At 34.0% G+C, this 25,000-nt stretch overlaps 1 protein-coding gene across 7 annotated transcripts in view; it reads right to left on the reverse strand.

Annotated features, from left to right (window-relative positions):
* The window catches only part of LOC106875065 (neuron navigator 2), a 1,326,672-nt gene that overhangs the window by 564,386 nt on the left and 737,286 nt on the right, over positions 1-25,000 (reverse strand). For all 7 annotated transcript variants that reach the window (XM_089339295.1, XM_089339289.1, XM_089339294.1 and 4 more), the window contains exon 5: positions 13,531-13,969. In XM_089339295.1, coding sequence (XP_089195421.1) covers positions 13,531-13,969 — 439 coding nt within the window. The remainder of the gene's footprint in view (positions 1-13,530; positions 13,970-25,000) is intronic.

The following is a 25,000-nucleotide window of genomic DNA, read 5'->3' on the forward strand; positions in this document are numbered from 1 at the left end:
TGAATTCTTCATTATTTACAAACTTGATTGAAACAAAAGCAATGTAATTCAATAGATATGTGTTAACAAAAGAGTTAAGCCAGAGGTGTTAAGTGGATTCATCTCTACCTTTTACAGAATGGCAAATAGTTGAAAAAAAACTTCTGGTTTCCTGCCTGTCAGATTAACCCTTTTGACACCAACCCCTACCTGAGACGAACTTTGGTTCTACGATCCAAACTTCCTATTTTAAAATGATTTAAATTAAAACTTTCCATCAAAATTTCGCGTTAATTTATGTTCCAAATGCCAAATAAATAATGACAAATTTATTTTATTAAACGTGTCTGAATATTTTGAATCAATAGAAACCAAGACAATATATTTCAACAAGAATTGGGGAAGGAATGGGTTAATCTGGCACAAAACATGGAATGCTTTATAAAAGAGTGGTTCTATGATCAAATTTCCGAAAAGAAATGCAAAATCATTTCTGATATAATTTGTCAGTTATTGGTATTAAGTCATTGTATGGTATACAGCAAGTAATAACAGCCATTTGTCAAATCGTTTCCAAAGAGCAGCAGTAGATTTGAAGAATTCTATGCCTTTACTATTTAAAGAAATAATTGAAGAAATGTTTCTTAACAAAGAATTATGTATTAATTCTAAACAATGTTAATAAATTCTAGGTTGAAGAATTTGTGCTGAATCATTGTTAACAGAGGAATAAAACCTCCTCACGATACACCGACAATAAAATTTAAAAGTGAAAAATTAGCCATCTTTTATTTATTTTCTGCTTTTTATTTCCCTATGTTTTGGGTCTTTAATCTGGCCTTCATGGAAATTGGTGCCACAGGTTTCAACGTAATATATTTAGAATTCACTTTTGAAATTCAGTTTTAAGAATGATGATGATGGTGATGATGACAATGATGACAATGATTGTGGTGATGATGATGATGAGAATGATGGCAACAATGATGATGATCATGACGATAGTGATGATGATGACAATGATGGTGGTGGTGATGACAGGTGTTGAAGCAAATAAAACTGTATTGGAATAAAACCCTGGAAGGTAGGGCCCCATGATGGGCTGGATGGCTACAGTGGAATTACTAAGACGAGGTGAAGAATAAAAGAATTTAGACTGCTTTTATTCGGCATTTTGACAGGGTCCACTGGGGGTGAGTGAGGATGATAATGGTGATGATGATGATGGTGGTGGTGGTGGTGATGATATGATGATGATGGGGGTGGTGGTGGTGGTGATGAGGATGATGATGATGATAATGAATGTGATGATGATGATGATGGTGATGATGCTCAAATGATGATGAAGAGGATGAGCGTGATGATGATGAAGTCATTGATGATGATGCTGGCATGATGATGATGATGACAGCTGAAGGTGATTGGTTGCTCAATCTTGTTCTCGTCTTCTAAAATATGTTCAATACTTTGATCAATCAATTCAACTTGGCTGCTTTTTTTTGTTTTTGTTTTGTTATAATTTCATTTTTTTTTTTCAATCTGACTAAAATTCTTGGAAGATCTTTTTCGGTAAAAAAAAGAAAAAAAAGAAAAAAAAGAAAAACCTTTTAAAATATGGGAAACCATTTGATATGAGAACGGAGCTGGGGTGGGTGGGTGGGTGGGGGAACGACAGTACAGAATAGCAACACTACTACTACTACTACTACTACTACTACTACTACTACTGCTACTACCACTACTACTACTGCTACTACCACTACTACTACTGCTGCTACTACTACTACTGCTGCTGCTGCTGCTGCTACTGCTGCCACTGCTGCCACTACTACTACTACTACTACTACTACTACTACTACTACTACTATTACTACTACTCTATTACTGCTGCCGCTGCTGCCACCACCACCACCACCACTAATGGTTTCAAATGCTGGCACAAAAGCCAGCAATTTGAGGGGAAGGGGTAAGTTGGTTAAACTGACCCTCCCCAGTGCTCAATTGGTAGTTATTTTATTGACCCTGAAAGAATGAAAAGCAAAGCCAACCTTAGTGGAATTTGAACTCAGAACGTAAATACAGATAGAATGCTGCTAAACCCTCTTACTATAAAGCCCTGAAATTTCCAGGAAGGAGAGGGTCATTTTACCTTGACCCCAGCACTTTACTGATAATTATTTTATTTACCCCAAATGGGTATTTCCTCCATCTTTACATTCTGAGTTCAAATTCTACTGAGGTCAAATTTGCTTTTCATCCTTTCGGGGTTGATAAATTAAGTACCAGTGACTCACTGGGATCGATATAATCAACTAGTCTCCTCCCCAACAAATTTGAGGCCTTGTGCCTATAATAGAAAGGATTATTGTTATTATTATTATTATTATTACTATTATTATTATTATTATTATTATTATTCTTAGGATGGCAAGCTGGCAGAATTGTTAGCATGTCGGACGAAATTCTTAGCAGTATTTCGCCCCTCGCTATGTTCTAAGTTCAAATTCCGCCGAGGTTGACTTTGCCTTTCATCCTTTCGGGGTTCAATAAATTAAGTATCACTTATGCACTGGGGTTGATGTAATTGACTCCCCCAAATTTCAGGCCTTCTGCTTGTAGTAGAAAGGATTATCATTATTATTATTATCGTTATTATTATTATTATCATTATCATTATTATTATTATTATTATTATTATTATTATTACCAAGGCAGCAAGTTGGCAGAATCGTTAGCACACTGAGCAAAATGCTTAGCAGTATTTTGTCTGCAGCTATGTTCTGCTGAGGTCAACTTTGCCTTTTATCATTTCAGGTTGATAAGTTAAGTACCAGATGCATACTGAGTTGATCTAATCAACTGCTCCCCTGCCAAATTTTGGGCCTTGTGTCTTGAGCAGAAAAGAATAAAATAAGTACCAAAGTACCAGATGAACCCTGGGTCAATGTAATCAATTAGTCTCTTCCCTCAAAATTCCAGGACCTGTTGTGCCTCTCGCAGAAACGATTATTATTATTATAATTATTATTGTTATTATTATTATTATTTATTTATTTATTTATTTTCCAGTTTGTTTTTTAAATGTGACTGTTCAAGCGAAGAGATAATTAGAGTCAGAAATTCATAGATATGGCAGCGAAAATGTAGAAGTTGATCGACGAGAGTTCGTTAAGTGGTGGGTTTGGAAAATGATAGCGACAATTATTAATGACAAACAAAAGAGTGGAGGAGGAGGAGGAGGAGGAGGGTTTGTGTGGAATATAAGCAGGAAGAAGGTGGCAGTGGAGACAACGCGTGGGTGGGGTGGTGGTGTTGATGACAGTAGTGATGGGGGTGACAATGGTGAAGGGGTGGTGGCGGTGGTGATGATGATGATGATGATGATGGTGGTGATGATGGTGGTGGTGGTGGTGGAGGAGGTGGTAGTGATGATGATGATGATAATGATAATGATGATGATGATGATAATGTTGGTAGTAGTGGTGGATGTTGTGATGATTATGATGATGATGATGATGGTGGTGGTAGTGGTAGTGGTGGAGATGGTAGTGGTGGATGTGGTGACGTTGATGATGATAATGATGTCAGTAGTGGTGATGCTGATGGTAATGATGATGATGGTGATGATGGCGACTATGATGATGTTGATGATGATGCTGCTGATGGCGGTGATGCTGGTGGTGGTGAAGGTGACTATGATGATGGTGATGATGATGATGGTGATGATGATGATGATGATGGTGGTGGTGGTGGTGGTGATGAAAGCAATGATGATGGTGATGAGGGTGACTATGATGATGATGATGATAATAGTGATGGTGGTGGTGGTGGTGGTGGAGGCTGTGACGTGCTCTTTGTTGTTCAATAAACATTGATCAATACATTCTGGTGTTCTTCTCTCTCTCTTTATTAAATAGAGACACTGAGCATTGATTTCCTCACTTTGGCTGTGAGTGATTGAGTGAGAGTGAGAGTGTGAGAGGGAGGCAGGAGTGTGAGTGCCAGAAAGGGGGAATTAGGGGGGAGAGAGAGAGAGAGAGAGGCGTGAGTGGAGGTGGGAAGGAAATGAATGGGAGTGGGGAGGGCATGGGAGAAGAGATATGAGAGAAAGGGAGAGTAACAAGGAGAGAGAGAGAGAGAGAGAGAGAGATACAGACAAGCATGTTCAGACATACATTAGTATAAATGCACAATACAATTACACACTCACACACACACATACATGCACACACACTATTTCACATACAGAAACATACACACACATACATATACACATACACATACATATACACACACATACACATACATATACACACACATATATATAAATACATACACACACATGCGTGTGCACACACACACACACATGTAAACAATAAATTCAAATACAACACCTACACATATACAGATATACATATACAGATTCAGACTCATACATACACACAGGTGCCAACACACACACACACACACACACACACACCTCTACATGTTCACATGCACAGACTTACAGATGTACACACACATATACACACACACACACACACACAAATGCCAACACACATACACAAGCACACACACACATTCCTACAGTCATGAGCATGATTTACCATTTATATACAGAAATGGAATTAGATTTATAGAACAGTTTAAACTGCTTTGCCATTAGATATGTCAAATAAAGATATAATATACAAGTCTGGGTATTTGTGTGTGTATGTGTGTGCATATATATATGCATGTGTGTATATCTGTATGCCATCATGCATATATATATATATATATATATATATATATATATATATATATATTTATATGGGTGTATGTGTATATATACACAAACATATTTATATAAATTTATATATATATATATATATATATATATATATATATATAGCATGGAAGGACATTATATATATATATATATATATATATTCATACATACAAACACACGTATGCATACACACACACACATATATATACATATATATATTGTAAAGATGTTTATATATACATGAATAGGTATTTATTTAAGTGCAGCTGCACATATGCACAAACAGGTATGTGTGTATGTTTGCTTATATATATATATATATATATATACCAGCTAGTTTGTGTCTACACACACACACACACACACATAAACATGCACACACAGTTACAATGAAATTACAAAATATGTAATAAGCAAAAATAAAATAAAATAACAAATATGAAATAAAATAAAAGAAAAACCGATTCACCCACACCATGCCCTCTGCCTCTCCGAACACTGTTTCTCGAAACGTATAATTTGAAGGAATGTTCAACTGCGTAAATAGTATGGAGAATGAAGAATCTGGTTCCAGAGACTGGCAATTAACAGTTCTGTGATACTTTTGGGCAAGTGCAGTCGATAATAGGAATTAGAGGAATGAGAACAATAATTGAAGATCACAAGAGATTTTATCAACATTTTCCAAAACTTTAAACAATAGACAGTCTTTCAATTTATTCCTTATATTTAAAACTATTGCAAATTTTCATTTAGAACCAAAAAAACAAAAAAACAGAATGATAAATTCTAATAATAATAATCCTTTCAGATTTTGGTATATTTTGGCCAGAAGTTGTGAAGGAAGCGATTAAGTTGATTACATGGACACCAGTGTATGACTGGTACTTTGTTTTAGTGCCTCTGAAAGGATGATGGGCAAAGCCATCCTTGGTGGAATTTGAATACAGAACATAATATCGGAAGAAATGCTGCTAAGTATTTTGTCTAACAACCCTGCTAGCTGGCTATGTCGGTAATAATAATAATAATAATAATAATAATAATAAGGATGATAATGGTAATGATGATGATGACGATGATGATGACGATGACGATGATAATAATAATAATAATAATAATAATAATAATAATAATAATAATAATAATGATAATAATAATAATGACGGTAATGATGATGATGATGATGATAATGGTTTCAAATTTTGATGCAAGGCCAGCGATTTTTTTGGGTCGTGGGGATAAGTCGATTGAATCAACCCCAGTGCATAACTGGTACTTATTTTATTATTGATCCCTGAAAGGATGAAAGGCAAAGTCGACCTTGGTGGAATCTGAACTCAGAACGTAAAGATGGATGAAATACCATTAGGCATTTCGCCCAGCATGCTAACGATTCTGCCAGCTCGCCACCTTAATAATGATAATAATAATAATAATAATAATAATAATAATAATAATAATAATAATAATAATAATAATAATGATTTGTAATTTAGGGACAATACTAATTTTAAGAGCAGGGGTTTAATCAATAACATGACGACTACTACTACTACTACTACTACTACTACTACTACTACTAACAACAACAACAACAACAACAATTATAAAGATAGTAATAATAATAATAATAATAACAATAATAATGATGATAAGATCACTGTTAGAAAGAAGTTAAGCTGATCACCATTAACATTAACATTTCGCATTATGACCCTTTCAATTCAGCTTTTTAACATATTTTCTTTTTTTAGGGATTACTCAACTAAGAAAGGTCAGTATTCGATCCCTGACCTTTTCCCAGGGGCCTCTGAGAATATTAAAAGCAAAAAAGAAAGAGAGAGAGAAGGGAAGAGAGGTCTTGTTCTTGTTATTTTTACCTCCCCTCCCCCCTGCCCCGCCCCGCCCAGTACAGTTAAATCATTTAATAACGATGTTCCTATTATATTGTTGATATTTATTTGTGCTTTTTAATTATATGTCAAACCAACACAATGAAATAATTTTTGCTCAGATAAAAAAAAAAAAAAAATAAAGGCTGATTAGAATAGATTATCCCAGGAATAGAAAGAGTTTAGAGGGTAGGTTAGATTAAAAGAGGTTGGCGGGGGTGAAGCCACTGTGATTTTTTAATTTTTTTTTTTAGCCCTCATATGAACTTTATGAGTGACTTTAGATCTGATGTACCCCTCGCACGTACGTACATACGCAAATACATACATTTATATATTCTTTTCTACTCTAGGCACAAGGCCTGAAATTTTTGGGGATTAGATAGACCTCAGTATGCAACTGGTACTTAATTTATCGACCCTGAAAAGATGAAAGGTAAAGTCGACCTCGGTGGAATTTGAACTCAAAACATAAAGACACAAAATATCCCTAAGCATTTCGCCCGGTGTGCTAACGTTTCTGCCAGCTCACCACCTTAAACACATACATTTATATGCACACATGCTTGCAGGAACATAGGTACATGTAGGCAGGTAGTAGTAGGAGGAGCACTCTGTCAGTTATGATGATGGGGGTCACAGCTGATCTGATCAACGGAACAGCTTGCTCGTGAAATTAACATGCAAGTGGCTGAGCACTCCACAGACACATGAATCCTTAATGTAGTTCTCAGGGAGATTCAGAAACACGGAGAGAAAAAGAGAATGGCGATTTATATATATATATATATATATATTGAGAAAACCAGGAACTTCCAAGGCCTCAAGTTTTATTTGGGAGACTTCTCCAAGGTAGATTACCAACCAAGGTTTAAGATCCACAGAAGATCAGAACTTACTGAATTTCTTGGTGGTCCAATGCAGATATGAAACATATGTGGGTATCTTTTCAAAACATTGTCTGGTTTGGAAAACCACAACAGATGCTATGATAGATCTAGATCTAAGACGGAAGTACAAGAATTTGTCAGAGACCCTACATAACGAGTAGACAACCACCACCTATGTATATATATATATATATATTATTAAAAAATAGGGTAAAAAATCATATATTAATTAATATCGATTAATTACCAGGAAGCTAGCACATTTAAAGAATCAAAGAGATTCAGAAACAGTATCTGCAATCTCAGGGGATTAAAGTACATTTTTATATATGACGTTGACCACTAACATGGACATTCAATGTGCTAGAAATAGATCACATCTTGTGTCTAATAAAACCTAAATTGTTCTCAACATGAAATATAGCGTAATACCAAAACGTAAGCAGGCAAGACATTTAAAATCACCGAAAAAAATCATTATTAAACAGGGACCGGTTTCAAAATTTAACAATCTTACCAACTGTCTATTTCTCTACAGTCGGTAAGATTGTTAAATTTTGGTCCCTATTTAATAATTTTTTTCGGTGATTTTAAATGTCTTGCCCGCTTACGTTTTGGTATCACGCTATATTTCATGTTGAGAACAATTTAGGTCTTAATAGACACAAGATGTGATCTATTTCTAGCACATTGAATGTCCACGTTAGTGGTCAACGTCATATATATATATATATATATATATATATATATATATATATATATATGCAATCTTGTGACTTACTAGTAGCCAAGGAACTGTGCCACTAATGCCAGCACGGAAGATAGATGTTAAATAATGATGATGATGGCAATTATCAAGCTTGTCAAATGGAAAGTTGGTGTTCATGTCCATCTTGGATGAGAAAAAAAATGTGTTTTCATCCAAGATGGAGATGAACACCAACTTTCCATTTGGCAAGCTTGATAATTGCTAAAAGATGTCTCCCTTACCATGAAACTAATGGTAGACTGGTTAACCTATAAACAAAGCCTATATATATATATATATATATATATATATATATATATATATATGTATATATATATATATGTATGAACATCAATGTATGTAAGTATACACACACACACACAACATGTTCTAGGTATATAAATTTACTTACATATTGCATGTATATTTTAGAATTGTACACAGGAGTGGCTGTGTGGTAAGTAGCTTGCTTACCAACCACATGGTCCTGAGCTCAGTCCCACTGCATGGCATCTTGGGCGAAGTGTCTTCTATTATAGCCTTGAGCTGACCAAAGCTTTGAGTGGATATAGTAGACGGAAACTGGAAGAAGCCCGTTGTGTGTGTGTGTGTGTGTGTGCATGTGTATGTGTGTGTGTTTGTGTGTGTGTGTGTGTTTGTATGTCTGTGTTTGTCCCTACCAACATCGCTTGACAACCGATGCTGGTGTGTTTACATCCCTGTAACTTAGCGATTCAGCAAAAGAGACCGATAGAATAAGTACTAGGCATCCAAAGAATAAGTCCTGGGGTCGATTTGCTCGACTGAAGGCGGTGGTCCAGCATGGCCAAAGTCAAATGACTGAAGCAAGCAAAAGAGTAACAGAGACACACACACACATAGATATATATATGCAAGTACACATCTATGGCGTCTTGATATCCTATCTATATAAATCTACTTACATATCGTGTGCACATTTTATAGCTATATAATTCATATCGTTCTCATATAAATTGAATTACACATACGCATACATTGGCACTCATACTTTCACACACATAAATGCACACTCACACACACACACACACAAATACATGCAAACGCGTGCACGAGCGTCTATCTGAGCAATGCAGATTTCCGAGATATATCTGTTTAATGCGAATGCCGATTCATTAATCATTTACCTACATCCATTGTAATTAATTGTATTACAATACGCTAGTATCGATGGTTTACGACAGCAGGGGTGGGGCTGGAATGCAGTTTGGTGGGCGAGATGCAACAGAGACTGATGGAATGGGGTCGAAGGGGGCACAGCAGGGATGGGGCTAGCGATGGGGAACAGCGGCTGTTGGGAAGTAAAAAAAAAAAAAAAAAATCCAAAAATATTTTGCTACCACCCCCATCTACACCTGCTCTTAGTCTCTCCTCAACTCAATCACCGCCCAGCATCTCGATTCACAATCAGAAAGTGCGAAATCCAATATTTATGAATCTCTAATCAAATCACTTACTCTGTGCCACACTCCAGCATTTTTTCTGAGGAGCATATGTAACTCTCTCTCTCTCTCTCTCTCTCTCTCTCTCTCTGGTTGTTTAGTTACCGACCCCCCCCACTAACGATAAGGGAGAAAGATGAAATATAGATAATAATTATGACGACGACAACGACGATGGTAATAAGTTCTGTTTATTAGAATAATAATGATAAAGTATTGTTTGTGGTCACGTTTATGTGGCTGTCCCCTAAGAGGCGAAGACACTGCCGTTTTAACCCCAGGAAAACATCTCCCCTGGCTGGTTTATGCAGTGCACTTTGCTTCTTGAACTCAATATTTATTGCAATAGGGAGCATTATATCATTATTAGCTACAAGGGCCGATCAATTACAAAATATAGCATGGAAGAAAAATTTACATACATACATACATACAGATATACATTTATATATATATATATATATATCAATTTTAGAAAAACAGGCCTTGGGGTCTGACAATATACCATAGAATTAAACCCTTTATGGACAGGAAACCCTGGGCAACGCCATAAACTGGCCTTCACCAGAAAAAAAAAAATATATATATATAACAGGATTCTTTCAGTTTCTGTCAACCAAGTCCACTCATGAGGCTTTGATGAGCCTGAGGCTAAAGTAAAATGCACTTGTCCCAAGGTTCCACATAGTGGGACTGAACCTGAAACAACATGGTTGGGTAGCAAAATTCTCAGCCATACAGTCATACATGCACCTATTACGTATATCTTCTTTCATCAAAGCAGCCTCTTATTATGATAAAGTGTCAAAAGAGAGTGGTTTTGCAGAAGAAATTAATTATATAATATTCATTTTCAGACACAGAGAAACAGAGAACATAAAATTATTTGGTCTAATGCTCCATTCAGTCTTAATATAAGTCGGAGTATCACTAAATATTTTCTTCAACTTGCTAGAAACGAAAATAAAAAAAAGACATGATAAAATTTTAAAAAGAAATTATGTTAAATTAAGTTTCAGTTGTTCTCATAATTTTTCCGCAGAACTTGCAAATATTAATAATAAAAATTTTATACAGTTATCTGCATCAAATTCTTCTTGTCTTTGTAATGTTTTAATTTCATAAATTGACTATTAGATATTTTATATCTTTATGAAATCAATATTGCAATTTATGAAAGTATTTACAAATAATAATTCAGTTTCTGTGGATTACATATAGTTGGCTGAGTATCTTTTTAAGTTAAGATTCAATCATCAGTAGCATACTTTCAGAAATATTGAAAGTGAAAGACCTTTAGACGCATTTGTCAAAGTACATGTAGTTTTTATGAACTAACAATACCAGCAACTATAAAAACGTTTATAAGCTATTAGAAAACTGCCAAACAATATCTGTTATCTTTTATGTTTTTAAAAAAAATTAAGATATTAATTCATTGAATTTGTAAATGCCAGTTAAGGGCTAATATAATTTTATCTTTGTAAATCTGAAATATTTGTTGGGATATTTTAAAATGTCTTTCGTTGAATACTTGACAACCTTCTAACATGCCAATACATGCTATAAGTAATACAGATTTTTTTTCTTTTTTTGACATATATCTCTAACTCAGTCCTTTTTTCATTGGAAAATGGAAATTTTATTAAAATATTTCTAAATATCTCACAGGTGAACATCAACCAGTGGTATATAACACTGTGACATGCTCCAACCAAATTAAAATGTCTTCTATTGTTAATGTGCATATCCAACAGATTATATTTCAAATATAACTGTGAGATTGTGCAAATGACTTCTTTTATAGCAGGAGAATCTATTAGACAGGAAACTCAGAAACTCATTCTGTGAAATTTCAGCTTAAAATAAATTTATAATTTTATTATTTCAATTCACTTTATTGAGCTCTCCTTTTTCTTGTTTATATTGTTTTATTCTGTTATGCATTTCTTTCATACTCATACATATGTAGAATGAACATAGAGAAAAGTATAATATATATATATATATATATATATATATATATATGTATGCATGTAGGTATGTGTGTTTGAGCGTGTATATCTATCTATCTATATATGTGTGTATATATATATATATATATATATATATATATATATATATATATATATATATATATATACACACACACACACATACACACATACACACATATATATATCCTTACAAGAACATACACTTATGTGTGACAAACAAAAGTATAAAATAATAATAATAATAATAATAATAATAATGATAATAACGGCAACAGTGATGATGAGGATGATGATGATACCAATTGCCCCACGACAAAAAAAAATAGATGTAGCATACAATTTCCCATGTTCAGCAATAATAAGAAAAAAACAATGTTGCACGCAGCCCCAGGAAGGCGGAAATGCATTTAGCTGGTGGTGCAGCAGAAGTTTTATAAAAAAACAACAGTTAAAAAAACAGAAGGTGGTGATGATGATAGTGACAGTGATGATGATGACTATGAAGATGATGGATGATGATGATGATGATGGTGGTGGTGATGATGGTGATGATGATGGAGATTGTAATGGAGATGCTGATGGGGATGGTGGTGGCAGAAGTGATGAGGATGATGATGATGGTGGTGACAGTAATGATGATGACTATGAAGATGATGATGATGGTGGTGGTGATTATATTGGAGGTGATGGCGGCAATAATGCTGTTGATGATGATGATGATGACAACAATGAGGGTGTTGATGAAGATGGTAATGATGATGATGATGATGATTATGATGATATAAATAAATAAAATTTGCTGACAAAATATGTTTTGACAAAATGTTCCTTAATGTCGTTAGATATAAGCATTTGAAATAATCCAAAATGCAATCCTTTTCCCTTTTGTCTCACCCTCTCACCTTTTTTTCCTTTTTTAATTTTGTTTTTGTTTTTGGTTTTTGTATGATTCTCTAATCTTGTTTTTCGAAAGTGAAATGCATATTTAACAGCAAGCAAGATTGAACAACAACATGTGATGGTAGTAGTAGTAGTAGTAGTAGTAGTAATAATAGTAATAGTAATGATAGTAATAGTAATGATAATAATAATAATGATAATAAAAGTACTAGTAATAATAATAATAATGAGAAGAAGAAGAAGAGGAGGAGGAGGAGTAGTATGGTTGATGATTGGATGCAAGGAATGGTGTTTTCTGATCTCATTTAGGATTTTTTAACGAGTAGAAAGTATTGCAGTAAAATGAGAAATGTTATTATCATAGCATTTGTGTTTCTATTACATATATGTGTGTGTGTATATATAGATATACACACACATATATATATATATATATATATATATATATACATATATAAACTTACATGCATATATCTAACTTCATATATGTGAGTGAGTATAATATATATATATGTAAAATGCATAATATTATATATTGCTTTACATAAACTTTTACATGTGTTTATATACACATGTATGTATATTAAATTATATGCTACATCTACAACACACAGATGCACTTGTGCACACACATGTTCACACATACATACATGCACGTGCACACACATACACATCCATACATACAAATACACTAAAAGAGAAGAAAAACTGTACATCTTAAATGTTTCTGATAAAATTTGTTCATTAGATTTTAGCTGAAAGCAAAGAAAAAGACAAAAAGCACAACAAAACACACAAAAAGAAAACAAATACGAAAAAGAAATGAAGATGAAATATATATATATAAAAAAAAAGATTTGAGTACGAACCTTGATAACATTTCCCCTCCGTTTACATGTGATGTGCTCTTTCCAACGGCTGAACCTATAGTCTCCCCGGTACCTTGATTTTGCTGGTGGTCTATTTGATTTGCAGATAACTTAGATTCATGGTGGTGATGGTGGATGGGCTGTTGTGCAGACTGAGAATGTGATTGTTTTTGTTGTTGTTGATGGTGGTGTTGCTGTTGTTGTTGATGATGATGGTGCTGCTGTTGTTGATGTTGGTTTTGCTGCTGCAGTTGTTGGTGATGGTGCTGTTGGTGTTGCTGTTGCTGCTGTTGCTGTTGCTGTTGTTGTTGTTGCTGCTGCTGCTGCTGAAGGTTTTGCTGTTGTTTTTGTTGCTGCTGCTGTGATTTCTGCTGCTGTTTGAACCGAGAAAGACTGAAAAACAATCCCAGAATCGACTTCAGGTTCCCATCTTTGATATCTGGAAGAAAGAAAAGAAAAAGAATGGTAAATATCTGGAGACAGAAAGGACTGGATAAAAAACAACAACAACAACGATTTCTTTTATTGGCCACAAGGGTCAAGACACGGAAGACAATATCAAAGGATGAGATGCAAGAAACGAAACAGGTGGTGTTTGCATCGATCAAGGGGAGGCAATACAACATTAAGGGATCAAACAAAGGGATATGAAAATAGAAATTAGAAAAATAAATAATTAATAGGCGCAGGAGTGGCTGTGTGGTAAGTAGCCTGCTTACCAACCACATGGTTCCGGGTTCAGTCCCACTGCGTGGCACCTTGGGCAAGTGTCTTCTACTATAGCCTCGGGCCGACCAAAGCCTTGTGAGTGGATTTGGTAGACGGAAACTGAAAGAAGCCCGTCGTATATATGTATGTGTGTTTGTGTGTCTGTGTTTATCCCCCCACCATTGCTTGACAACCAATGCTGGTGTGTTTACGTCCCCGTAACTTAGCGGTTTGGCAAAAAGAGACCGATAGAATAAGTACTAGGCTTACAAAGAATAAGTCCTGGGGTCGATTTGCTCGACTAAAGGCGGTGCTCCAGCATGGCCACAGTCAAATGACTGAAACAAGTAAAAGTGTAAAAGAGATAGAATCTTCAATAGTGAGGTCGTCCACCACACAAAATGTTCCTCATTACTGTGCCATCCTGAAGGCATATGAAGTACCAGCTTCCAGTGTATTTCCTCCTAATTAGAAAAGCAAACTCAGAGTAGATCCATTTGGCCTCTCCAGTCTTGCCAGTCTTGTCCGGTTTTTGATAAACACACTGGAAGGGTGGAGATTGTAGTTCACAATTCTATATTGAAACAGAATGGCTACCGAGGAAACTGAAAAAAACTGACAAATATCAGGACCTAATCAGAGAGTTGAAGAAATTATAGGAAATGAGAATGACAGCACTACCTTGTTCGCCCTCATGTTTCCTCTCCCCGTCACCTTTTCTCTACCCTCTCCCTTGCTCTCCTTTCTTCCCACACGCTAATACACGAGCCATGTTATATTCCCCACTCATGTTGCAACCACATCAGGGGCAAAACTAGTCGGTGTACAGCACTTACTCGGTATTACCTGTATCCTTAGGGTTCGGTTGACTCCAATACCCTTCGTAACCTTTATAAAAATACATATATATGTAAAAAAAAAACAATCATAGAGAGAAAAAAATATGACCCCCAAAATATTGAAGATTCCACGAAATATTGGGGAAATAATACTTGTTAATATTGTTTTACTATAGTTTTGTTTTGTTTGTTGTTTTAATTTGTATTTCTGCCCCCCCCCCCCACTTCTCCTTCCTCCCCACACCACTCACTGATTTATGAAATGCGGTTAAGATTTAAACATTTCTGTTAAAATTCACTGCTAAATGACTGCACCAAACAAACTGGTTGATTTCCACAAAGAAGAAATTTATGGGAAAATAATTATCTTCGCTTTATTTCCAATTTTCTCTACCACAGATGTTATTTTCATTATTATTATTGTCATTATTATTATTATTATTATTATTATTATTATTATCATTATTATCATTATTATCATTATTATTATTATTATTATCATTCTTCTTCTTGTTATCATTATTATTATTGTTATTATTGTTGTTGTTGCTACTATCATCATCATCATCATCATCATCATTTTTATTACTGTTGTTATTATTATTATTATTTTTGTATTGGATAGAATTAATCTAATAAGATATTGCCACAATAATTTATGGGCAAAACACATGCATGCATGTACACACACACACACACACACACACATACATGCACATGCACACACACAAATATACAGACATACGTACACACATATATACACACACACATATACTATATTCTGATACACACACATTGCAATGGCTTAACCCCCCACTCCTTCAAATCAGCTCTCAACAAGTGAGCCTATACATGACCAAAATATATTCCAACCATGGCCATCCTGCCTTTTTCCAGAAACTGTATCCAGTACATGTGGCCTAGTGGTTATGATATTATACTTACAATCACAAGATTGCATTTCCAATTCCCAAACGAGAAGGTGCATTGTGTTGTTGAGCAAGACACTTCATTTCACGTCGCCCTTTGTCATAATTCAAGCTTGTGTTTGGAATGTAAATTGACATGAAATTTTGAAGGAAGGGTAATATTTAGAAAAGTAACAGGCAGTGAGAGACCATCTCATGGAGCAGAGTGACATGACTATGTGTTTTCTGGATGATTCTGACTGACGTTGAATTCACCAGCTTTTTTATAACTTTTAGCAAAAGTTTCTAGAACTTTCAGTCAAGCTACTTGGCAGGAAAATTTGCACACTTACTCTGATATTCACATCAACCATAACAATGTAGCTTATGCTGATTGGTCAAATCATGTTCACATGGAAATTTATGTGTTATTTAGATATCTTATGCTGGGGTTCTAACAAGAAATCTGCATAAAGTGGTTTCAAATCTCATCAGAAGCAAATCTCAGCAACTTTTCATTATCTAATCACTAGTGAAGCATGCGGCTTGATTTAAGGTATTTGGCTTACAATCGTAAAGTTGTTAGTTTGATTCCTGGCAGTGTGTTGTATTCTTAAGCAAGACACTTTATTTCATTTTGCTCCAGTCCACTCAGCTGGTAAAAGTGAGTAGTACCTGTAATTCAAAGGGTCAACCGTGTCCCATTCTGTGTCTTGCTTAATCTCTCTCTCAGAACTACACTAAAAACTATGTGTGTCCTAGGAGTACTCAGCCACTTGCATGTTAGTTTCATGAGCAGGCTGTTCCATTGATTGGAACCAGTGGAGTGTCAGCTTTTTGTTTTTTCTCTAATCCCTAGATCCTCTCGACTTACATGTTAAAACCCACGACCATATGACATTACATTTCCTAAATAGTCTTCATAGAATCTACTCTTTGAATATCTTTTGTTTCCAATAAACATTCTATAGTTTCTAACAAAATCTTGTTTTCCAAAAAAATTCTTCATATTTCCAGCAAAAATTTCTTGCATTCCCCAGTAAAATATCTTGTGACTTTCAACAAAATTTCTTGTGGTTGCCAACGAATTTCTTGTAGTTTCCTAAGAAACTTCTTGTCACTTCCAACAAAAATTTCTTGCTGTTTCCAACAAAATATCGTGTGGTTTCCAACACAAAATTTCTTCTAGTTTTCATGGAAACTTCCTTGATTCTCTTCCATATTCTAACCTCTATAATTTCACATCACGAACCACTCATTTTTGTTTTCTTCTCTTCTCCAGATAAGTAAGTATAAATAAAATACAGAAATTTTATTATTTAGTTAAGTATTTTATTTCGTTTTTATTCATTTAAAAAAATTTTTAATGTTTTTTTTTTTCCCCAAAATTTTGTCTTTTTATCTTTTGGAGTTTTGCTTTGAGCAGTTAATTAGATAAAACAAACCTAAACAGAAATAGAAGAGACATGAATAAGTCGGATCATGACTAAAAGAGACACTTGAAAAACAGACGAAAACCAATGAAAACTAGAAAAGAAATGTAAAAAAAAGAGTCAATCTGAAAACTACATTTGAAAGAAACCTCAGAATTTCTTATCAAAGTCAGACAAATATATAAGACGTTTCAATGCAGAGAAATATAAATTATGTAGAAACAATAAAATAAAATAAAATAAAATAAAATACCCAACAAAAACCAACAAAAAACCCCCTGGAAAATGTTGGTGGTCAATTGGTGATCAAAGTCACAGAAGTTTCTCATTGATTTTTAGGTCTTCTTTTGATACAGTTATAGTGAGAGGTCAAAATTTAGCATCTAACGTTGATAAACTATGAACTTTTATTAAAAATTATAGGATTAGTCAAACACATGTGTTCCCTCTAATGCAGTGGTTTTCTAGTGTTTTTTTTTTGCCTATGGACTCCTTCGATTCCTGTTTGACTCTGCTGGACTCTCATAACCATACAATGTTTAAAAGAACCTTATATATCGTTATAGTTAAATATTATTAAGTATTGTATAAAAAAAGACTCTTAAAAAGTTTGTGTATTTTCGAATTATAACTATAACCAATTTATTGTACGTAAATTTTAACTAAATCTTATATGGATCCCCTGAGTCATATGGGACCTCCAGAGTCATATGGACTCCCAGAGTCATAAATACACCTAGAGTCATATAGACTTTGGTTGAGAGTCATTGTTCTAGTTACAACTATTACAAACGAGATAATTAGTTTATCATAATTTCAAGAATTTGAAATTGAAATTGAAATTGAAATTAAGGAATTATAAGGAAAAACATGCACAGTATTCGCATTTTGAATTCTTTATTGTTTGTTTACTTAATACAGAGTTCCTAAAAAAAACCCGTATGAATATATCGGATGATGCAAATGCACCGAGGGGTCAGTATATGTTATAGCAACTTTATTAACAATAAAGAAAGGGAAGAATATATGGGATGTTAGGAAAGTTTGTGTGCAGAAAACTCATCTGCATAATATATACACATGGTCCTATAGAGTAAGCTTCCTTAGAATGAGAGCAGTGATAGAAATTGACCAACTGAATGCACTACAGTTCTTGAGAAAACCCATGATTGATAGATATCTTGTATTGTTTCAGCTGCAAGATATTACAGTATCTATTGATGAATCAGTAGAATTCCTTTCGGCAAATATATGTGAAAATTTGAAAAAAAAAATGTCTTTCATACAGCTTGGTATGTATAGACAAAGTGAAGGGATGATAGATCACATCTTTCAACATTTAAGTTTATAAGCTTCTTTTTCATTGGTTGAAATAAATAAAAGGCTCCCTTAAGGTGCACTAGTTTGAACTAACCAGAATCAGCAATAATCACAACTTTCAACCCATGATAGTGATATATATGTGGAAGAATATTTTGAAATACGAGAAAGGAATATTTTTCATAAAACTGAGCTGGGGTCAGCCTAAGCCCTTACCATCAGCTGGATCCAACCTGAGTGTAGTACCTCATTATTTAAAACTTGTTATCTTATATAATATAATATTATATTACAAAAGTGTTGAGCTGGCAGAAATAGCAAAATGCTAAGTGGGATTTCGTCTATCATTATGTTCCGAGTTCTAATTAGCCTTTCATACTTTGAAGATTGATAAAATAAGTACCAGTTGAGCACTGGGGTCGATTTAATCAACAACCCCCCCCCCTCTTCTCTAATATCAGGCTTTGTGCCAATAGTAGAAAGGGTTATTATTATCATTATTATTATTATCATTATTATCATTATTGTTATTGTTATTATTATTATTTTTGTTACATGTTATGTTATATTACATTTTCCTCAGACTTTGAACACATTATAGTCTTCCATACTTTTAATACATTACTATATCATATATTCGAACATTATACAGTCTTCCATATTTTAAACCTAAGTGGAATCTATTGAAAAGTTTTCATTAGCAAAAGTTGAAGACAACTAAAAAAAAAAAAAAAAAAAAGAAAAATAAATAAATCAAAAATACAAACAAAATTAATGATATTTTGGCTTTTCAGGTATCTATATATAATATCGTACATTACCTGATAAAATATTTCGACTTTTATTAAAATATTTCCTTTTTATCGAAGGAAAATATATGTTATATATATTGAATAGCTAACATTTAAACCTAGATACTCAGAATAATCTATAGATATTTTAAGATAGTGTAGTTTTTTTTTATGTGTGTGTTTTTATATATATTTTTGTAAACCAATCTGCAAATATTAAAGCAAGAATTTTGGTTTTATTTGTTTTATTTTTTGTTGCTGTTCTTCGTTAAAGATAGCAATTTAGTGTAAATGATGATGATGGTTATAATAATAATAATAATAATGATGATGATGATGATAACACTGAAAATAGTAATGGTAATAATGATGAAGATAATAATGTTAATGCTGACGATGACAATGACGACAACGACAGGGATGATGATTATGATGATGAGAACGATGATAATAATGAGGATAGTAATAATAATAATAATAATAATAATAATAATAATGATGATAATAATAATAATGATGATAATAATAATTATCTTTTAAATAAATAAGTAAATAAATTGTGTATGAGATAAATAGATAGGGTTTGAGAAAGAGAGAAAGAGTGAAAAATGGAGAGAAAGAAAGAGAAGGAAAACAGAGAGAAAGAGAAAAAAGAGAGAGAGAGAGAAAGAGAAAGAGTGAACGAGTGAGGGAAAAGGGTGAGAGGGAAGGAGGGAGACCGAGAAAGCAAAAGAGGAAAAAAAAATGCAATTTCACAACAAAATCATGTTAAAAATATTGAATGGAAAATTTTGATAAAACATAAAGATTTGGTAATAATATATTTAGCTGTTGTTTTAGGTATGTATTTTCTTTCATTTTTTTCTTTTTATTTTCAAACTCCATTAATCTATTGATTTTTCTTAACGGAATAAACACCTTAAGTTAATAAAAGCACTAGTCATTCTGAAATAGATTTGCGGACTAAATAAATGACACGAAAAACTATCATGAAAATTAAGTAAGAAATGAACAAACTACAAAATTACTTGACTAAACGACTAAACGAGCCAAATGGAGCAAGACTATGTGTTCTTATCAAATTACAAGATAATCTTTTCAAGAAATCAAATTGACACCATATTGAATTTACTTCCACGCAGATTCCTCGAAAATTCAGGATTACTATTTCAAGAATAATAATAGGTGTTCTTTGTCTATGATGACGCATTCTGTACAACGTGAATTGTCACATGCCTGCGTGTTGTGAATGAAAGGTAAATGGCAAATCATCACATTCGTCATTATCATCATCATCATCATCATTAAGGTGGTGAGCTAGCGGAGTTGTTAGAATGCTGGGTGAAATGCTTAGCGCCGTTTCATATGTCTTACACGTTCTGGGTTCAAATTCCGACCGGGTTGACTTTGCCTTTCATCCTTTTGACAAATTAAGTACCAGTGAAACACTGGGGGGGGGGGGAGGGGGTCGATGTAATCAACTAGTCCCCTTCCCACAAAATTTCAGGCCTTGTGCCTACAGTAGAAAGGATCACCACCACCACCACCACCACTATCACCACTACCACTATCACCACTACCACTATCACCACCATCATCATCATCATCAAGGTGGCAAGCTAGCAGAGCTGTTATCATGCTGGGCAAAATGCTCAGTGGCGTTTCATTCGTCTATGTTCTGAGTTCAAATTCTGACTTTGCCTTTCATCCTCCTGGGGTCAACAGAATAATTACCATTTGAACACTGGGGTCGATGTAACTAGCTTAGTTCCTTCCCCAAAACTGCTGGCCTTGTACCTAAACTATTATCATTATTATTATCATTATTATTATTATTATTATTATTAATATTATTATTATAATCATCATCATTACTATTAAGGTGGTGAGCTATGTTTGTATGTGTATATTTGTATATCTATGTCTACATATATATATGCACACACACACACACACACACACACACACACACACACACACACACACATACATACACATATACATATATATGTAGACTCACACACACACACACGTGTATCTTCAGTTGATTTTGTCTCTATTGTTTGCAGATTTCAAGGCTAGAAGAAGTGAATCGAGGACAATTCTTGCCTGAAGTGATTCCATTTTCGATAAATACAAGACTCGCAGAATATGTCACAACAAATTTCCTCACAGATTGAAACGTGGTGGCTTGACAATCAAATCCAAGCTGACACTGATGGTTAAATCATGGCACATCTCACAGAGCCTGTGATCTGTTTGACAGACAGACATGCTAGGAGGGTGAAACTCAGATAGATGTTCAATCAATAAAAAAAGACGGATGGAATGGAATCAATTTTAAGACAATTTGCTTCCAAAATTACTGTATTTACTCAGGTTATAAGTTGGAGTAATTTCTGGTTGGTTTTAAATGACAAAGAATCAGGTTGCGACTTATACATGGGGAAAAGGTGATATCAAGTTTGAACCATCATTGTTGTTGTCATCATTATTATCATCGTCATCATCATCATTTTCATTCAATGTTCATTTTTTGATGCTTATATGGGTGAGATGGAATCTGTTGGGACAGATTTCCTGTGGCTGGATGTCTTTCCTTTTTGCCAGTCCTTATCTGTTCCCAGGTAAGATAATATCTCACCATGACTAGACATGTTTCCATGGCAGATTGGAAATGAAGAACACGGCTTATGTGACAGTGACACTTGCTTACAACTATCACATAAAGACAAGGCAAAGAGATAGTAACACACACACACACACATGCATGCACTTGTACATACATACTCACACACACAAACAAACATGTATGTATATGTACAATGGGTTTCTTTCAGTCTCCATCATATACCAAATCTGCTGACAAGGCTTTGGTCAGCCTGAGGCCATAATAGACTACACTAGTTCAAAAAGCCTCACAATGAGACTGAACCAGAAACCATGTGGTTGGGAAGCAAGCTTCTTACCACACAGCCACGCCTGCGCCCAAGTTCAAATCCTCAGCTTAAATAATGACAAAATTATTTTACTAGATTTTTCCTTATTTTCAAAATTATTCGAAAGGAAGGCAGAAGATTACAAGAATATGGTAATAAAAGGGTTAAAGAATTGGGGCATTTGGCATTTTGTTGTTTACTTGTTTCAGTCATTTGACTGTGGCCATGCTGGGGCAAGGCTTGGAAGGGTTATCTTGTTTGCTGAACCACAAAGTTACAGGGATGTAAACAAACCAACAGTGGTCCCCAAGTGAAAGTAGGAGTGCGAAGACATTCGTAAATATACCTCTCTCTCTCTCTCTCTCTCTCTCTATATATATATATATATATGTAATAGGCTTTCACACAGTTTCCATCTACCAAATTCACTTACAAGGCACTGGGACTATAGTAGAAGACATTTTACCCAAGGCGCTGTGCAGTGGGATTGAACCATGAAGCTCAAGGTTGTAAAGCAAGCTTCTTAACCACATTGAAATACTTTGTCTGATGACCCTAACGAAAATGAAATTTAATTGTCTTAAAAATATTTCTAACACAAGCAGGCATGTTTGCAAATATCAGATCTTGGGAGAATCGATTGAATATTATTTGAGATCAATACCAGAACCATGGTGTGTATGTGTGCATGCATATGTGTGTGCATGCGTGTGTGTGTGTGCATATGAGCACGTGTGTGCGTTCCTTAATTTAATTCAGATATTTAATAGATGCGGCAAGCCGGAGATGTCCATGAATTTCAATATAAATATTTTATCGTTTCTGAAGTATAGTTTTATGAATCTTTTCATGTATCTTACACGAATCTTTCCCACTGTTTGAATATATTTAAATATACATACATACATATATATATATATATATATCATATATATACACATATTTAAATATATATACATACATATATATATATATATTTATATATATAATATATATCATATATATATATATATATATATATATAATATATATCATATATATATATATATATATATATATAATATATATCATATATATATATATATATATATATATATAATATATATCATATATATATATATATATATAATATATATATATATATATATATATATATATATATATATATATATATATATATATACATATATTTGAATATACATACATACATAGATACATATATATATATATATAAAATATATATCCTATATATACGCATATTTAAATGTATGGACATCAAAGATAAATTTGTGTGTGCTCTCTTATGCTTAGAGGTCGTTGCAGAAATGGAAATAAAAACGAAATACTACAACCATTAACTCTTTTATGGCTATTATCCTCTTCAGACACAAGCATGGGTGTATTGTAAGACGCTTGATTCTCAACCATATGGGTCTGGGTTCAGTCCCATTATGTGGCACCTTGGGCAATTGCCTTCTATTACAACCTCGGACCAAACAAAGCCTTATGAGTGGATTTGGTAAACGGAAACTGAAAGAAGCCTGTCATATATATATGTGTGTGTATATATATATATATATATATATATATATATATATATATATATATATATATATATATATGTATATATATGTATATATATAAATGTGTGTGTGTGTGTGTGTTCATGTCCGTGTTTGCAACCCTGCCATCACTTCACAACCAATGTTAGTGTGTTTACATCCCCCCCCCCCCCGTAACTTAGTGGCTCGGCAAAAGAGACCGATAGACTAAGTACTAAGCTTACAAAGAATAAGTCCTGGGGTCGATTTCTTCAACTAAAAAAAAAGCAAATCGACCCCCAGGACTTATTCTTTGTAAGCCTAGAAATTATTGTATCGGTCTCTTTTGCCGAACTGCTAAGTTACGGGGACGTAAACACACCACCATCGGTTGTCAAGAGATGTTGGGGGGGACAAACACAAACACACAAACATATACACACACATACACACACACATATATATATATATATATATATATATACATATATACGACAGGCTTCTTTCAGTTTCCGTCTACCAAATCCACTCACAAGGCTTTGGTCAGCCCGAGGCTATAGTAGAAGACACTTGCCCAAGATGCCACACAGTGGGACTGAACCCAGAACCATCTTTAATTTTATGAAGAAGCATATCCCTAACTGTCCCCCAGAAAATTTCACTTGGAGCCCTGAAACGAAAGGATTTTCTTCAGTAGAACTTTCTACTTCAATAGACAAGAATAATCATTTTTGTCAGGACCCAGGTCACTCTTGATCTTCCATTTGTCCCTTTATATTTTTTTTAGGTTAGTAGAGTATGAAATGAGGGTGCTTAGTTGCTATATCTAGCAAACTGACTGACTACCTAGAAGCCTACTAACTTAAAGGGCATGAATCATCTCTCATTTCAATTTTGTGGAGAAAACCTGTGATCTTCAAAGAAGGCTATAAATATTTAATGATTTGTGAAAGGATCAACATGCATAAATCTCAATGGGAGATTAGTGCTG

The sequence above is a fragment of the Octopus bimaculoides genome, chromosome 21, assembly GCF_046866305.1.
Source record: "Octopus bimaculoides isolate indiv1 chromosome 21, ASM4686630v1, whole genome shotgun sequence".
NCBI classification, from domain to species: domain Eukaryota; kingdom Metazoa; phylum Mollusca; class Cephalopoda; order Octopoda; family Octopodidae; genus Octopus; species Octopus bimaculoides.